At 48.8% G+C, this 12,281-nt stretch overlaps 1 protein-coding gene across 32 annotated transcripts in view; it reads right to left on the reverse strand.

Moving 5' to 3' along the window:
• Positions 1-493: 493 nt before the first annotated feature.
• Positions 494-12,281, reverse strand: part of ELMOD3 (ELMO domain containing 3) — a 66,156-nt gene continuing 54,368 nt past the window's right edge. For 16 of the 32 annotated variants that reach the window (XM_077959111.1, XM_077959107.1, XM_077959104.1 and 13 more), the window contains 3 exons: positions 2,423-2,607; positions 1,985-2,112; positions 494-1,487 (listed from right to left, as the gene is read on the reverse strand). In XM_077959111.1, coding sequence (XP_077815237.1) covers positions 1,303-1,487; positions 1,985-2,112; positions 2,423-2,607 — 498 coding nt within the window. In that variant the 3' untranslated portion in view covers positions 494-1,302. Of the gene's footprint in view, positions 1,488-1,984; positions 2,113-2,422; positions 2,608-3,610; positions 3,773-9,211; positions 9,292-12,281 lie in introns of those variants that run through there. The other 16 variants (XM_077959121.1, XM_077959116.1, XM_077959117.1 and 13 more) reach the window with 4 other exon arrangements.

Below are 12,281 nucleotides of genomic sequence, written 5' to 3' on the forward strand. Positions count from 1 at the left end.
TGCAGTGGGTCAGACTTAAAGAGGCCTGCAGGGCTAGATAGTGGTCTTTCATAGCATTCCACTTGAGGGAGTCCAGAGGACAGAAGGCAGCATAGCGGGGCTCTCACCTGCCCCCCACTCCCCAGCTCAGGTACCCTGGCCTGGAGGCTCTTTCGGGAAGGAACCAACAGTGCTGGCCTTTCCTAGAAGCAGATGCAGGAAAAATGCTGTGCGGATGCCTTATACCAGTCAATCTGAACAAGAACTGGGCTACCTCGTCCACTGGCTAGACCCTGCAAGGAGTCTTTGGACTTCTAAGTATAGCAGAGGATGGACATCCTATGAACTCAGCAGGGTTTGGCTGTAGCATGGCAACCTTGTCTCCTGGAGCCCATGACCAGGCTGGAACCTACCTATGCCTTCACCTTGGGTGTGCCTGGCTCTAACCAGGTCCTGGAACACCAGGACCACAGGATGGTGCAAGCCTTGTCTTGGAAAAAAACACCTAAGATGCTTAATTGGAACAATTCCTTTATTTGAAAATTGCTGGTATGAATTTCCTTCTTCCCTCAATTAGTCCAGAAACCCATCATGGGGCGGGCACAGCCTCTACACGAGAAAGCCCCAGCTTGTGGGGGCTAGGATGGAGCAGCCATGAGAGACACCTAGCCAAATGTCCATTTTCCCATTATAAACAATGGAGTGGGGGTCAGGGGGAGAACAGAGTGGTAAGTGAATGGCCAGAAACTCTAGAGGGGGCCTGACACCCACCTGGTAAGGTACCTCCATGCCCCAGCCCCACTGAGGACTCAGGCCCCTTGCTTGGATCATGCTGCCCCATCGGGTGCTGCCCCTGCCCTCTTCCTCTGAGTTCTAACAACACAGACACCAGCGCCTGGAAGCCCCGCCGCTGCCAGGGAGTTAGAATTCCGGCTGCCTCTACTCGGGAATCTCCTTCCATGTGTGGATCTGCAGAACATCCAGATGGGGCCATCCCACCTCATGATCCATTCACTCCCAGTGGGATACACTGGAACTCAACCTTGGAGACTGGAGCCCAACAGATTAAGGCAGAATTCTCCTTGCTTTGGAGGCAGGTCTGCAGGGAGGGGGTGAAGTCTAGCTGCCCCTCATGTCCCATCCCAGTGAGGGTACTTGGTTTTCCACAGCTAAGCCCAGGAGCTTCCTATATCCCGTCTGCTGAGACAGCAAGGGGTGTGGCCCGGCCAGCCTCCTGACATGGTTTCCACTGACCCTGTGAAAGCCCCTGCAGCTCAGCCTTTAAACCTCCATCCATCTCGGAGTTCAGATCAACCACACGCCTTAGGATGAGTGAGGCTGCAGGTCACTCTTGCCTGTGATGGTGAGATCTTTGAAGGGAGGGGCTTCTGGCCCACAGCACTTCTGTGCCCCCAACAAGGAGGCCTGTCCCTTTGACACTCTGGCCAAGTACAGCTCCAGGGTCTTCAGCAGCCGCCGTGGGCTCTTCTTGGCCAATACTTCCAAGTCTGCAACAGAGAGAATTGGGGAGCAGAAGGCTTGAGGGGGGTCTCGGTGACACAATAGTCAGGGCCTCAAGCCTAGCAGCTCTAGGGAGTACCCCCAACCCCTATCCCATGGAGAGAAAGGTGAAGGAGCCTCAGATGGAGAGATCACCAGAGAGGTAGCCCGGGGAGCCAGATACAGACACAGGGACCACACACTCTACCTTGTCCAGACAATTGCAACTTTGAATAGTCCAACTATTGGACCCCAACTCCCAATTTTTGATCAGAATATATGCTCGTCATAAGTATAAGGCCAGAAGGGGCAACAGTCAGGGCAGAGAAAGGAGAACTAGCAGGCTCCAGGGCGTGGGTGATGGAGATTTTGGTAAGCTGGAATTTGAGAAAGTGTGGATGGGGAAGAACTGCAGCCAAAACCAGTCTAGCAACCACCTTGGACTCTCTGAACCCGGGACACTGTGCATTCAGGAGCCCAGGCCTCCCCAGAAGAAAGAGCACACCTTTGAGGACAAAGCTGGAGTCTGAGATGGTCTTCCGCTGTGTCCTCCAGACATGTGCAAGGTGGAGGAATGTGGCGGCATAGAAGCTGTTCACCACGGGGATGACCTTCTGCTGCCGATTACACTCTCTGCAGGAAGAAGGGGGGGTGACCTGCTCAGCGGTGGATGAAGGCTGAGACCTGGGTGCCCTCCCACCCGCCCTCCCCATTTCCCCAGGGGAGCCAGCCCAAACCCAGGATGCCCCCACCATTCCCCAGGAGCCTGACATCTAAAGCCACGGGTGGGAGGAGAGATGTCCTGGGGAGACTGGTGCATGGGGACTTTGTCCAGGCCCTCCAGGAGCCGGCAGGTGGAGTAGAGCTGGGGAAAATGAAGCCAGAGTGGGGATGAACCAGGCTTTGCTGGGTCACTCTAACCAGCTGGTGTTTGGGGACTCACCTGGAGAGACACTCCTCTCTCAAGGCCTGGATGGCGATGTGGGTGATGTTCACGGACATCAAACAGAAAGGGAATTGCTGGAATGGAGGGGGCGCCCAGTCAGCAGCAACTCCAGCTCTCACTGTGTTTCCTGTCATCTGCAGCCTGGTGTGGCCCGCAGGCAAGCACAGCCCCAGAGGCAACAGCTGATATTATTATTACTCCCACTTAATTTTCCCAATAATCTTCTTCCCATCTTACAGATGAGGAACTAAGGCTCAGTGACCTTAAGTAACTTTCCTAAGGCATGGGAACCAGGATACCAACTGAGGTTATTTGCTCCAGAGCTGGTGTTTATAACCCCCGTGCTAGCTCTCCAGCCTCTTCATCATCCATGAGCTCTCCTTGGCCTGCAGCAGACCTACCCCCTGGGCCCACATCACCTCCTGGCATCAGGATGAAGACAGAAGAGAAGTTCAGTGCTCTAACTAGCCCTACAGGTTCTTAAAGTCTCTTCTCCCCTTCTCTGGGCTTCTGGTTGTCTGGCTGCTCATGAGCACCTCATACTAAGGCAGACAGAGAAGACGCACATGGGTAGAAGGTCATCCTGACTTGCCGGCACACCCCGTTTCGTGATAACACAGAGGCCTGAGAACCGGCTGTGCAGGTCAGAAGCCGAGAGGAGGCAGCCTGAGTCCAGCAAGGGAGCTTCACCAGGACGGGCCTCAGAATCCCCTACGGGGGCAGCTTTAAAGCTCTATGTTTAGTCAGGCAAGCTCCTTTCTTTAATAACAATGAAACCAAGCTCGCATAATCGCTGAATGGAAAGGGCCTTTTTTTTTTTTTTCAGGGAACTTGCAGACATGACATGTTATTTTCCCTTGTTGCACATACACAAGGGCGCCCAGTGAGAGGAACACATAGACCAGTGCATTCCTTAGTATAGAACAAGAACCAAGATCTATTTATCCCACCTGCTTCCCAATTGAAGAAAAATCCATTACATTATAGTATAGAACTGTACTGCCCAGTATGGTGGCGACCAGCTGCATGTATTCTATTTAAATGAATTAAACATTAAAAACAAATACAAACTCGGCTCCTTAGTGGTACTAGTCACATTTCTAGTGCTCAGTAGTCATGTGTGCTTAGTGGCTGCTGTACCGGATGGTGCATTTCCAGTATCTAGACCACTTCTGTCACTGTGGAAAGTTCTGGACAGTGTTGAACTGCAGAAGGTCTTCTGGCTCCACAGAGATTTTTCTCAGGCTCTTCCATGACACCCGAATTCCAGATCTTGGCCTGGCTACCCGGTAGCTGTGTGTCCTTGAGGAGGCCACCCAACCTCTGTGAAACTCAGCCTTCCCATCTCTCAAAATCAAAAAGGAAATAAACTTTGAGTGCTGTGCAGAAAAAAGTTAACACAGCAGGCCTGAGACTCCTTAGAGCCTGAGCCTTAGAAAATTCTTAGATCAGGCCATGGCTGACAGCTGAGAACTTGGATTTTGAGATGGTTCCCATCATTTCCTAACATTGTTCCTCAACTGCTCAGGCAAACAAGATAGTTTTTGCTGGCTGGGCCCAGGGCTCACAATCCAGCACTTTAGGATTACAGGCGGAAGGATCACTTGAGTCTAGGAGTTCAAGACCAGCCTGGGCAACATGGTGAGATCCTGTCTCTACAAAAACAATTTTTTTTTTCAAAAAAGCAAACACAAAAAAGACACTTTATGCAGAACACCAGCTTTCCCTCTATGATTCTAGAATTTTGGTATGTGCTAGGCAGAGGATGCCTACATGACCAGCATGTCATGGTGAAAACCTTGAGTATAGGGTACCTCTAATGAGCTTCCCTGATTGGTGACATTTTACACGTGTTGCACAATTTGGCAGTGGAAGAATGAAGTGCGTTCTGTGTCATTCCACTGGGAGAGGCCTCTTGGACATTGGCACCTGGTTTCCTACGGACTTTGTCCCATGCACTTCTTCCCTTTGCTGATTTTGCTTCCATTGTACTAAATCAGAACTGTTAAGTATAACTATAAGTAGAATCCCTTGAGTCTCTTAGGAATCACTGAACCTGTGGGTGGTCTTGGAAATCCAGCGCTAGTGCCACACTGGGTAGAGTCAAGTCACTAATCATTACAACAACTCCATGAGACAGATTTTTTCTTTTTTTTTTTTTTTTGAGATGGAGTCTTGCTCTGTTGCCCAGGCTGGAGTGCAGTGCAGTGGCGTGATCTCGGTTCACTGCAACCTCTGTCTCCTGGGCTCAAGGGATTCTCCTACCTCAGCCTCCCAAATAGCTGGGACTATAGGCACGTGCCACCACGCCTGGCTAATTTTTGTATTTTCAGTAGAGACAGGGTTTCACCATGTTGGCCAAGCTGGTCTCAAACTCCTGACCTCAAGTGATCCGCCTGCCTCAGCCTCCCAAAGTGCTGGGACTATAGGCATGAGCCACCGCACCTGGCCTTATGAGATCAATTTTGTCAACAGTTAACATATTATCCCACTACCCACCTCACAGAGTTGCTGTGAGCATTACTTAAGATCACATGTGCAAAATACTAGGCACTGCACCTGGCCCAAGTAGGTATTAACAAATGTTCATCATTATTATCCTTGCCTCAACATGGGTAGCTGAGAACAGCATTGGTGCTGACCTTCATGTACACCTCTGTACCTTCAAGTATTGCCTATTTAATGATCATATATACTTGCATAATATCATCCCTTCCCTTGATTTTTTTCAATCTAAAAATAAATATGAGAAGAACAGTATAGTAACAACATTATTAACAGAGGACCTGGACTTAATGTTCATCCATTCTCAGGAACTTTTTTTTTTTTTTTTTGAGACGGAGTCTTGCTCTGTCACCCAGGCTGGAGTGCAGTGGCCAGATCTCAGCTCACTGCAAGCTCTGCCTCCCGGGTTTACGCCATTCTCCTGCCTCAGCCTCCCGAGTAGCTGGGACTACAGGCGCCCGCCACCTCGCCCGGCTATTTTTTTGGTATTTTTTAGTAGAGACGGGGTTTCACCGTGTTAGCCGGGATCGTCTCTCGATCTCCTGACCTCGTGATCCGCCTGTCTCGGCCTCCCAAAGTGCTGGGATTACAGGCTTGAGCCACCGCGCCCGGCCTTTTTTTTTTTTTTTTTTAGACAGAGTCTCGCTCTTGTTACTCAGGCTGGAGTGCAATGGCGCGATCTCGGTTCACCACAACCTCTGCCTCCCAGATTCAAGCAATTCTCCTGCCTCAGCCTCCCGAGTAGCTGGAATTACAGGCATGTGCCACCATGCTTGGCTAATTTTGTATTTTTAGTAGAGACGAGTTTTCTCCATGTTGATCTGTTGATTAGGCTGGTCTCAAACTCCCGACCTCAGGTGATCTGCCTGCCTTGGCCTCCCAAAGTGCTGGGATTACAGGCGTGAGCCACCACACCCAGCCTGGGAACATTCTTAAAAAGCCCACTTATTGGCCAGGCGTGGTGGCTCACGCCTGTAATCCCAGCAATCTGGGAGGCTGAGGTGGGCGCATCACTTGAGGTCAGGAGTTCAAGACTAACCTGGCCAACATGGTGAAACCCCATCTCTCCTAAAAACACAAAAGTTAGCTAGGTGTAGTGGTGGGCACTTGTAATCCCAGCTACTTGGGAGGCTGAGGCAGAAGAATCACTTGAACTCAGGAGGCGGAGGTTGCAGTGAGCTGAGATCATGCCACTGCACTCCAGCCTGGTGACAGAGTGAGACTCCAACTCAAAAAAAAAAAAGCCTACTTATCAAAAAACGGTAAAAATTTGGATTTCAGATCTACATGTCTCCTTTCCTTCAGAAGTTCCCTCAGACCTAAGAAGCATTGTTTAGAGCTAAAATACTGCACTGAGGCTGTGATTAGGAAACTGACTAAAACACAACAGAGGAACTCAGACCTGGACATTTTTGTCCTTCCATTTACAATTTCATTTATCCTCATGCCTCACATTTGGGCTTAGAAACCTTTGTCTGCTGAAGCAGGAAGACCAGAGCATCTTTTGTGGCTACTGCTGACCTGGCCCCAACCCTGAAGATTCCAATTGAGTGGTTCTGATGGGGAAAGTCTAAGCATCTGCACTCCCACTGCTATGTGACCCTTCAGGGTGTGCTGCTGGCTGGGAATCAATGCTGTACAGAGCCCACCGCCACTGCCAGGCCAGGAGACAGGGCTAGGCCCAGCTTCACCACTCACGAGCTATGGCTTTGTTCAGAAACATTTGGACTCTCTTACCCGCACATTCCTCTGCTGCAAGGGGAGATTGATGAGGCTCATCTCTGCCCTACCTCTCTCACAGGATGGGCGTGTTGATGGAATGGAGTGATGGAAACTGCTTGGAAAACTATACAAATTGTTGTCTGTAAGTAAGCATTATTTTTGTGTGTGTGTGTGTGTGTTTTGAGACGGAGTCCCACTCTGTCGCCTAGGCTGGAGTGCAGTGGTGTGAACTCGGCTCACTGCAACTTCCGCTTCCCAGGTTCAAGGGATTCTCATGCCTCAGCCTCCGGAGTAGCTGGGATTACAGGCATGCGCCAGCAACCCAGCCAAACTTTTGTATTTTTATTAGAGACAGGGTTTCGCCATGTTGCCCAGGCTGGTCTCAAACTCCTGACCTCAAGTGATCCGCCTACCTTAGCCTCCCAAAGTACTAGGATTATAGGCGTGAGCCACCGTGCCCAGCCAGTAAGCATCATTATAAAGTGCTTCCTGGCCTGCCAGCAAGGAACCCGATGCATGGTGCCTCTCTCAGTGCAACTGTGCTGTAGCGCTACTCTTAGGACAGCGTGGCTGAAGCACTTCCATACCACTGGGATGGATGGGAGTCTGGGAGTCTGGGAGTCCCCCTAGCGTTTGCAATTTTGGACAATTCTCCTTTAACAGGTTGTCCCATGGCTACCTAAAACTTCAACTCTCTCCTTAGGAGAGCACGAGACTGGCTGCTGGCAGGGCTATATCCCCCAGCTGGTATTCTGATCTTATAGATTCTCTCCTGGAAAACTCTGTTTTCAAGATTCATGAGTGTTGCTGGTCAAGTTAAATTTTATTTATTTATTTATTTATTTATTTATTTATTTATGAGACAGAGTCTTGCTCTGCTGCCCTGGCTGGAGCGCAGTGGCATGATCTCAGCTCACTGCAACCTCTGCCTCCTGGGTTCAAGCTATTCTTCTGCCTCAGCCTCCCGAGTAACTGGGATTACAGGTGCCTGCCACCATGCCCAGCTAATTTTTATATTTTTAGTAGAGACAGGGTTTCACCATGTTGGTCAGGCTGGTCTTGAATTCCTGACCTCAGGTGATCCACCCGCCTCGGCCTCCCAAAGTGCTGGGATTACAGGCGTGAGCCACCGCACTCAGCCAGCTCTAACCTCTTAACAAAATTTTTTTTTCAAGACAGTCTGGGCCGGGCGCGGTGGCTCAAGCCTGTAATCCCAGCACTTTGGGAGGCCGAGACGGGCGGATCACGAGGTCAGGAGATCGAGACCATCCTGGCGAACACGGTGAAACCCCGTCTCTACTAAAAAAATACAAAAAACTAGCCGGGCGAGGTGGCGGGTGCCTGTAGTCCCAGCTACACAGGAGGCTGAGGCAGGAGAATGGCGTAAACCCGGGAGGCGGAGCTTGCAGTGAGCTGAGATCCGGCCACTGCGCTCCAGCCCCGGCGACAGAGCGAGACTCCGTCTCAAAAAAAAAAAAAAAAAAAAAGACAGTCTGGCTCTGTTGCCCAGGCTGGAGTGCAGTGGAGTGATCTTGGCTCACTGCAACCTCTGCCTCCTGGGTTCAAATGATTCTCCTGCCTCAGCCTGGAGTAGCTGGGATTTTAGGCATGTGCCACCACACCTGCCTAATTTTTGTATTCTTAGTAGAGATGGGGTTTCACCATGTTGGCCAGGCTGGTCTCTAACTCCTGACCTCAGATGATCTGTCCGCCTTGGCCTCCCGAAGTGCTGGGATTACAGGCATGAGCCACTGGGCCCAGCCCTCTTAACAAATTTTTAAGTATATGATACATTATTGTTGACTTTACTGCTATTGCTCCTTTTTCTTTTTTTTTTTTTTGAGACGGAGTCTCGCCCCGTCGCCCAGGTCACAGTGCTGTGGCGTGATCTCTGCTCACTGCAACCTCTGCCTCCGGGGTTCAAGCGATTCTCCTGCCCCAGCCTCCCAAGTAGCTGGGATTACAGGCATGCACCTCCACGCCCAGCTAACTTTGGTATTTTTAGTAGAGACGGGGTTTCACCATGTTGGTCAGGTTGGTCTTGAACTCCTGACCTCGTGATCCACCTGCCTCAGCCTCCCAAAGTGCTGGGATAACAGGCGTGAGCCACTGCACCCGGCCTGCTATTGTTTCTTATTGTCTGACGTGGAGTAAATAAAAGTCTCTGATGAATTCCTCAAAGGCCAGCAGGCGAAGAGATAAGAAACAGACAGGTGAGAGTGGCCAGTCTAGGTGTGTGAAGACTGAAGTACGCAGGATATCCTCTCTCATCTTGCTGTTCCCTCTGCCTGGACGCTCTTCCCTGACATCTGAGTGACTTGCTCCCTCACCTCATTCAAGCCCTTCTTTGAAAACAAATGGGGGATTCTGAGCCGGCAATATACCATGGTTTCTACCATGGTTTCCATATTTCTGCAGGCAGGTCTTACAAGAGAGCCTTCATAAGCCACAAGAAGGAGAACTGAGGTCAGAGATGACTGATCTCTGAGACTTCGAGACTGATCTCAGCTGGAGGATTCTGGGGAAGCCATTTCCCCTGTCTGGTCTCTGTTTTCTTACCTCTAAAATGAGAGGGCTGGACCAGTGATAGCTAAGATACTCCTCAATCTCTGGGCATCTGATATAACAAAGCAATGTCCCTGCAAGAGACCACACCATTTCATAAGCTAATAACCACAGTCCTCAAACTTGACCCAGATATTCCCTTCCTGAATCATGAAGACCAGAGAATATGCCTACTTCCTCAGTTTGTGAGGTCCCAATATATCTCCAGACCAGATACTCACGAAGGCCCACTCTGGTCCCCTTCAATGTGTCCCAGAATAGACGGCATATGGGAAGCCTTGAGATTTAATGGGTGTTTCTTCTAAAAAGATAGAGCTATTCAGTACAAGTTAGAAATGAAAAACTGCTTGGGTGGCAGGAACTGTATGAGTTTTTGTTTTGCATAGAAAAAGTTTCAGATTCAAGAACGGATCCACCTTACTGATGCTTGTGAGTGTGTGTGTGTGTGAATGTGTGTGTGTGTGTAAGCAGATATGTATTCAACTGATTTAGGAACTGTATGAGTATTTGTTTTGCATAGAAAAAGTTTCAGATTCAAGAACGGATCCACCTTACTGATGCTTGTGAGTGTGTGTGTGTGTGTGTGAATGTGTGTGTGTGTGTAAGCAGATATGTATTCAACTGATTTAAAAAACACAAGATAGTGCCTAATGTGCCTGGCACTTTACATTGTTTATCTACAACTTGGGACACCTCTATGAGGTTGAAATTATTTTCACATGTTATAAGAGAGGAAGCTAAAGTGTTTCTTTGTGGTTTTTTGGTTTTTTTTTGAGACGGAGTCTTGCTCTGTTGCCAGGTTGGAGTGCAGTGGCATAATACCGGCTCACTGCAATCTCTGCCTCCTGAGTTCAAGCGATTCTCCTGCCTCAGCCTCCTGAGCAACTGAGATTACAGGCACATGCCACCACGCCAGGCTAATTTTTGTATTTTTAGTTGAGACAGGGTTTCACCATATTGGCCAGGATGGTCTTGATCTCTTGACCTTGTGATCCACCCGCCTTGGCCTCCCAAAGTGCTGGGATTACAGGCGTGAGCCACTGCGCCTGGCCTGTTTGTGTTTTTTTTGATACAGGGTCTCCCTCTGTCCTGCTGTTGCCCAGGTTGGCCTGAAACTCCTGGGTTCAAGTGATCCTCCTGCCTCTGCCCCAAATACTGGGATTACAGGCGTGGGCCACCACACTCAGCCCTTTTTTTTTCTTAAACTCACATCCAGTCCATTAGAAAAACCTGCTGGCTCTACTCTCTTAAGCCCATATACTCGACATTCTACATCCAGAAGCTGACCACTTTGCACCAACACCTCTGAAAATAATGCTGGTCCAAACCAGTATCATCTCTAACACTACAAAAGCCCTCACTGGAAATTCTTCTTAACTTAGCAGTTGGTAGGATCCATTGAAAAAAAAAAAAAAAAAAAAAAGTAAGTTGGATTGTGTCACTCTGCTGCTCAAAGCCCTGCAGTGGCTCCTCATTTTACCCAGCATAAAACCTAGAGTCTAGAGTCCTTTTCATAGCCTGCTAGGCCCTGCACCCTCTGGCCCATCACCTCTATGACTGCCTCTCCTACTGCCCCTCCTATGTTCTTTCCACTCCAGGTGGCTTCCCTACTACTCATTACCTATGCTAGACACATTCCTTTCTTGAGTCCTTAGTTCTAGCTAATCCCTCTGCCTGGTGTTTTCTTCTCCCAGATATCAGCTTGGCTAACATTCCCACCTCCAAGGTTTGGTTTAAGTCTCACCCTCTCATGACAGCTACCCTGACCACTCTATAAAAATACTATAACCACCTCTCCACATTCTGTCAGCTCTATCCGATTTATTTTTTCCTTAGTACTTATTACCTTCTAGAGCACTCTATAATGTATTGCTATACTGAGCTTACGGTCATCTCTGCTGGAAGAATCTTTGTTTTATTTACTAATGTATCCCAAGCACCAAGAAGAATAACTAGCACCAAGGGATGTTGAAAAAATCTTCATTCAGTGAATGAATGAATCTTAGGTCCCATGAATATGGGATAGACAGATGGCAGGAAACAGGTCAAATTTGTTTTCTAAAATGGAGAGACTATTAAAAAATAAAATTAGCTGGGCATGGTACCACACACTTGTAGTCCCAGCTACTTGGGCGGCTGAGGTGGGAGGACTGCTTGAGCCTGAGAGGTCGAGGTTGCAGTGAGCTGTGATTGTGCCCCTGCATTCCAGCCTGGGTGACAGGGTGAGAATCTGTCTCAAAAAATAAAAATAAAAATAAGATGGAGGGATTGCCACCTTTTGCTACTTGAGAAAACTATAAAACCCAACACCGGAGGGCAGGTCCAGACAGAGACAGAGGAGCTACCGAAGCACCTCTGGCCTGTTGGTAAGTCTGTGGCTCACATGATTCATGGAGGTCCATCTCCTCCTCTTGGACACGTGAAGGCTAACTCTTCTCTTTCAGGGCCAAGAGATGCTACCCCTGTGCAAGGGATTTCCTCAGGGAGGGCGAAGAGTTGAAACAGCAACATCACAGCTGTGCTTACTACTTTTGTACATTGTCTCTAATTTTCCCAGTGAGCCAGTTGAAGTTTCTATTATGAAAAGAAAATATCTTGGGTTCCCCCAATCACTAAGCTAAAGGGAAATGTCAAGCTGGAAACTGCTTAGGGTAAACCTGCCTCCCATTCTATTCAAAGTCACGTCTCTGCTCACTGAGATAAATGCATATCCGACTGCCTCCTTTGGAAAGGCTAATCAGATGCTCAAAAGAACACAACATTTGTCTCTTATCTACCTATGACCTGGAAACCCCCTCCCTACTTCCGGTTCATCCCACTTTTGCTTCCAGTCCTCCCACCTTTCCGGAGGAACCAATGCTCATTTTACAGTGTTAATTGATGTCTCACATCTTCCTAAAACTGTAAAACCAAGCTGTGCTCTGATGACCTTATTAGGCACATGTCATCAGCACCTCCTGAGGCTGTGTCACAGCAGTGCATTCTCAACCTTGGAAAAATAAACTTTCTAAATTAACTGAGACCTGTCTCAGATTTTCAAGGTTCACATTTTGGTAACTATGGA

The sequence above is a fragment of the Macaca mulatta genome, chromosome 13 (genome assembly GCF_049350105.2).
Source record: "Macaca mulatta isolate MMU2019108-1 chromosome 13, T2T-MMU8v2.0, whole genome shotgun sequence".
In the NCBI taxonomy this organism is placed as follows: Eukaryota; Metazoa; Chordata; class Mammalia; order Primates; family Cercopithecidae; genus Macaca; species Macaca mulatta.